Here is a 5,179-nt window from a genome sequence, read left to right as displayed (position 1 = left end):
AGCATAGTGAGGCCGAGGTCTTGTCTGATGAACCAATTTCTGACAACGATAGCTATGATAGCTATGAAAGTGCTGAAGACGAGGCGTATAAACCCCCACCTCCAGGATTTGAGGATGACACCGATGATAGCTATGATAGCTTTGAAGATGAAGAACTCATGAAGAAAACAAAGAGAAAAGGTGGCAAAAGAGATAAGAAGGGTAAGAAGAAAGCTGTTGGAAAAAAGGATAATGCAAGGAAGATGGCTGTTGAAAAAAGGGATAACGCAAGGAAGAAAGGTAGGCCTAAACAGACTACTAGGCCCAATGACAAATATGGGCCCAATATAATTGTTGGGCCTACATCTACTAATGGGTCTACTCCTACTGCTAGGCCTAGTCCTACTGCTGGTGGGTCAGAATTTGGTGTTGGACCGGGTATAGCAGAGGAAGGGGATGACATCTTTAGTGATGAGTCTGATGGTTTAGGATTTGAGTCAGAGGGGTTTGATACACCTCAATCATCAGACAATGAGGGAGATGATTTTGATTGGCCCCAATTTAATGAGGAAGCAGACTTTGGTGATGTTCAACTCCAATTGAACATGGAATTTGCCACATTGGATCAATTCAAGCATGCCTTAAAGGACTATACTATTGCTGAAGGAAGGAGGATTTTTTATGTTAAAAATGATAATAGAAGAGTTAGATGCAAGTGTGCAAGTGGGGAAGAGAAGGCTATGATTGCAAAGGCAAAGTTCAAGGCTAAATATAAGGCTAAAAGGAAAGAGACTGATGCTGCAGAAGTGGATAATTCTGGAGAGAATGGAACTGCTATTGTCCTAGCAGTAATGATAATGAATGTTCCTGGCTGATTTATTGTGCCTGGAATAGTGCTAGAGGGTGCTACCAGATTAAGACGTATGAGCCTAAACATACTTGTGCTAGAAAATTTGGGTCTAACATGGCTGATCAGAAATGGGTGGCTGATAAATTAGAGAAGAGGTTATTGACCCAACCTCACATGACTCATGGCAAAGCTTTTGATCATATTAAGATAGACTTTAATGTGGTGTGCAGTGACAAGATGATTTATAGAGCTTTAAGGGTTGCTAGGGAAAGGTATGTTGGGAATGAGAGGGCTCAGTATGGAAAATTGAGAGATTTTCTCACTGAAATACACAGAAGCAATCCTAGCAGCACTGCATTGCTGGAAACAACCCCCACAATTCCTGGTTCACCGCCATTGTTTAGCAAACTGTATATTTGTCTGGAGGAATGTAAAAGGGGGTTTAAGGCTGGTTGCAGACCACTGATTGGGTTGGATGGATGTCACTTGAAAGGATATTATGGGGGGCAATTGTTGTCTGCTGTAGCTCAAGATGCAAACAATCACTTCTATGTGATTGCCTATGCGGTGGTTGACAGTGAAACAAAACAAAGTTGGAAGTGGTTTTTACAACTTCTTCAAGAAGATATTGGTAACTGCTCAACAGAAGAATGGAATTTTATCTCGGATCAACAGAAGGTAAATGACCATTGCACTGATTGTATTTGACTTTATTTTACTTGATGTGATTAAATTTGGGTTGGTGTGGTTGCATTTGAATTGAATTGTTGTTATAATAGTTGCATAGAATTGTTATAATTGTTGTTAATGCTTACTGTGATTATATTTGTGAATGTTAACGCTTACTTGTATTTTCTCTTCTATCCTAAAATCTGGTTGGTTAGTAATTAATACTGCTTCTTTTATTTCAATGTCACAAGTTATACTGAAATTTGGTCATAAATTAACTTTTCCACTTTGTTTTCTGCATATATATAATCATGTCTCAAGCTAATCTTTATATTGTTGCATATTTATTGGATGAGGAAGTGATGAGCGGATAATTTATACGCTTTTTGGCATTGTTTTTAGTATGTTTTTAGTATATTTTAGTTAGTTTTTATTACATTTTTATTAGTTTTTAGTTAAAATTCACTTTTCTGGGCTTTACTATGAGTTTGTGTGTTTTTCTGTGATTTCAGATATTTTCTGGCTGAAATTGAGGGACCTGAGCAAAAATCTAATTCAGAGGCTAAAAAGGACTGCAGATGCTGTTGGATTCTGACCTCCCTGCACTTGAAGTGGATTTTCTGGAGCTACAGAAGCCCAATTGGCGCACTCTCAATTGCTTTAGAAAATAGACATCCTGGGCTTTCCAGCAATGTATAATAGTTCATACTTTGCTCGAGATCTGATGGCCCAAACCGGCGTTGCAAATCAGCTTCAGAATTCCCAGCGTTTAACGCGGAACTGGCACAAAAATTGGAGTTAAACGCCCAAACTGGCATATAAGCTGGCGTTTAACTCCAGAAAAAGTCTCTACACATGAAAGCTTCAATGCTCAGCCCAAGCACACACCAAGTGGACCCCAGAAGTAGATTTTTACGTCATTTACTCATTTCTGTATACCCTAGGTTACTAGTTCACTATTAATAGGACCTTTTGACATTGTATCTCTACCTCATGACACTTTACACGTTTCTCATTGTATCTTCTACAGCATGAGTCTCTAAACCCCATGGTTAGGGGTGAGGAGCTCTGCTGTGTCTTGATGGATTAATGCAATTACTACTGTTTTTCATTCAATCACGCTTGCTTCTATTCTAAGATATCACTTGTTCCTAAACCTGATGAGTGTGATGATCTGTGACACTCATCATCATTCTCACCTATGAACGTAAGAAGACAGTAGGAAAGCAGAGATTCAGAAGATAGAGCATCTCCAAAACCTCAACATGTTCTCCATTATTGCAAAACAAGTACCTATTTCATGTTCTTTTACTTTTCACAATTAAACCTGATAATTTTTTATATCCTGACTAAGAGTTACAAGATAACCATAGCTTGCTTCAAGCCGACAATCTCCGTGGGATCGACCCTTACTCACGTAAGGTATTACTTGGACGACCCAGTGCACTTGCTGGTTAGTTGTGATTTCAATTTGCTTTGATCTTATTTTCTTTTAGTTTTCGAAAATTTATTTTATTTTCCTTTTGTTTTATTTTATTTTTTTCGGTCAGCTTAAAAATAATAATAATAATAATAAATATTTACTTTACTTGTAAATCCATATCATATTCCCTTTCTCCATCATGGACCTAAGTGGAATTGAACAGTCCAGAAGGACTCTGGGGTCATATGCTAACCCCATTACAGCTGCATATGGGAGTAGCATCTGTATACCTCCCATTAAAGCAAGCAGCTTTGAGCTAAATCCTCAACTCATTATCATGGTGCAGCAAAATTGCCAGTATTCCGGTCTTCCCCAGGAAGAACCTACTGAGTTTCTGGCATAATTCTTACAAATTGCTGACACAGTACGTGATAAAGAGGTAGATCAGGATGTCTACAGATTATTACTGTTTCCATTTGCTGTAAAAGATCAAGCTAAGAGGTGGTTGAATAACCAACCCACAGCAAGCATAAAAACATGGAGACAGTTATCAGACAAATTCCTGAATCAATTTTACCCTCCAAAAAGGATGACACAGTTAAGGCTGGACATCCAAGGCTTTAAACAAGATGATAATGAATCCTTTTATAATGCCTGGGAGAGGTATAGAGGTATGCTAAGAAAATGCCCCTTTGAAATGTTTTCAAAGTGGGTACAGTTAGACATCTTCTACTATGGGCTTACAGAAAAAGCTCAGATGTCTCTAGACCACTCAGCTGGTGGATCTATACATATGAGGAAGACGATTGAAGAGGCTCAAGAGCTTATGGATACTATTGCTAGAAATCAACATTTGTACTCTAGCAATGAGTCCTTTACAAAAGAAGAAGTTATGGCAATAGCCACTGATCCTAATCCTCAAGAACAGATGGTTGAGCTTAATCAGCAATTACACCTGATGACAAAACAGTTAGTAGAATTTAAAGAGATGCTCCAAGAAACTAAAATTGCTAACAAGAACATAGAATCACAGTTGAATCAGGCAAAACAGCAGTTATCTAAACAGATAACGGAAGAATGCCAAGCAGTTCAACTGAGGAGTGGGAAGACATTGAATAACACTGCTCAAAATAGCAAAAAGCCAATAAAGGAACAATTGACAGAGGATAACCAAACCACTGTCCAAAATCCCTCTGAGGACAGTAAGAGCCCAGAGAGGAATACTCTTGGCGTTCAAACGCCAGAAGGGGGGGAAAAGCTGGCGTTAAACGCCCATTCCCTGCCCAGTTCTGGCGTTCAAACGCCAGAAAAGGGGGAAAAGTTGGCGTTAAACGCCCATTCCTCACCCAATCCTGGCGTTCAAACGCCAATGAGGGATCAGACACCTGAGAGTGCTGATAGTAATCCCTCTAAAAAGGCTTCTCCAACCACCTCTGTAAGGAATAAACCTGCAGCAACTAAGGTTGAAGAATATAAAGCCAAGATGCCTTATCCTCAGAAACTCCGCCAAGCGGAACAGGATAAGCAATTTGCCCATTTTGCAGACTATCTAAGGACTCTCTATATAAAGATTCCGTTTGCAGAGGCACTTGAGCAAATACCTTCTTATGCTAAGTTCATGAAAGGGATCTTAAGTTATAAGAAGGATTGGAGAGAAACTGAAAAAGTGTTTCTCACTGAATAATGTAGTGCAGTCATTCTGAAAAGCTTACCAGAAAAGTTTCAAGATCCAGGAAGCTTTATGATACCATGCACATTAGAAGGTGCTTGCACCAAGACAGCCCTGTGTGACCTTGGAGCAAGTATCAATCTAATATCTGCATCCACTATTAGAAAGCTTGGGTTGACTGAAGAAGTCAAACCAACCCGGATATGTCTCCAACTTGCTGATGGCTCCATTAAATATCCATCAGGCATAATTGAGGACATGATTATCAAGGTTGGGCCATTCGCCTTTCCAACTGATTTTGTAGTGCTGGAAATGGAGGAGCACAAGAGTGCAACTCTCATTCTAGGAAGACCTTTCCTAGCAACTGGACGAACTCTTATTGATGTACAAAAAGGGGAAGTAACCCTGAGAGTCAATGAGGATGAGTTCAAGTTGAATGCTGTAAAAGCTATGCAGCATCCAGACACACCAGATGACTGCATGAGCGCAGACATTATTGACTCTTTGGTAGAAGAGATCAATATGACTGAAAGTCTAGAATCAGAGCTAGAGGACATATTAAAGGATGTTCAGCCTGATCAGGAAGAAC

The 5,179-nt window shown here is 39.4% G+C and overlaps 1 protein-coding gene across 1 annotated transcript in view; it reads left to right on the top strand.

The window, feature by feature from the left end:
- Positions 1-943: 943 nt before the first annotated feature.
- The window catches only part of LOC107494477 (uncharacterized), an 11,657-nt gene continuing 7,421 nt past the window's right edge, over positions 944-5,179 (top strand). The window contains exon 1 of the mRNA XM_016115508.3: positions 944-1,507. Coding sequence (XP_015970994.2) covers positions 944-1,507 — 564 coding nt within the window. The remainder of the gene's footprint in view (positions 1,508-5,179) is intronic.

This window comes from Arachis duranensis, chromosome 6, assembly GCF_000817695.3.
Source record: "Arachis duranensis cultivar V14167 chromosome 6, aradu.V14167.gnm2.J7QH, whole genome shotgun sequence".
Classification (NCBI taxonomy): Eukaryota; Viridiplantae; Streptophyta; class Magnoliopsida; order Fabales; family Fabaceae; genus Arachis; species Arachis duranensis.
This window is presented reverse-complemented; position numbering and strand designations above follow the sequence as displayed.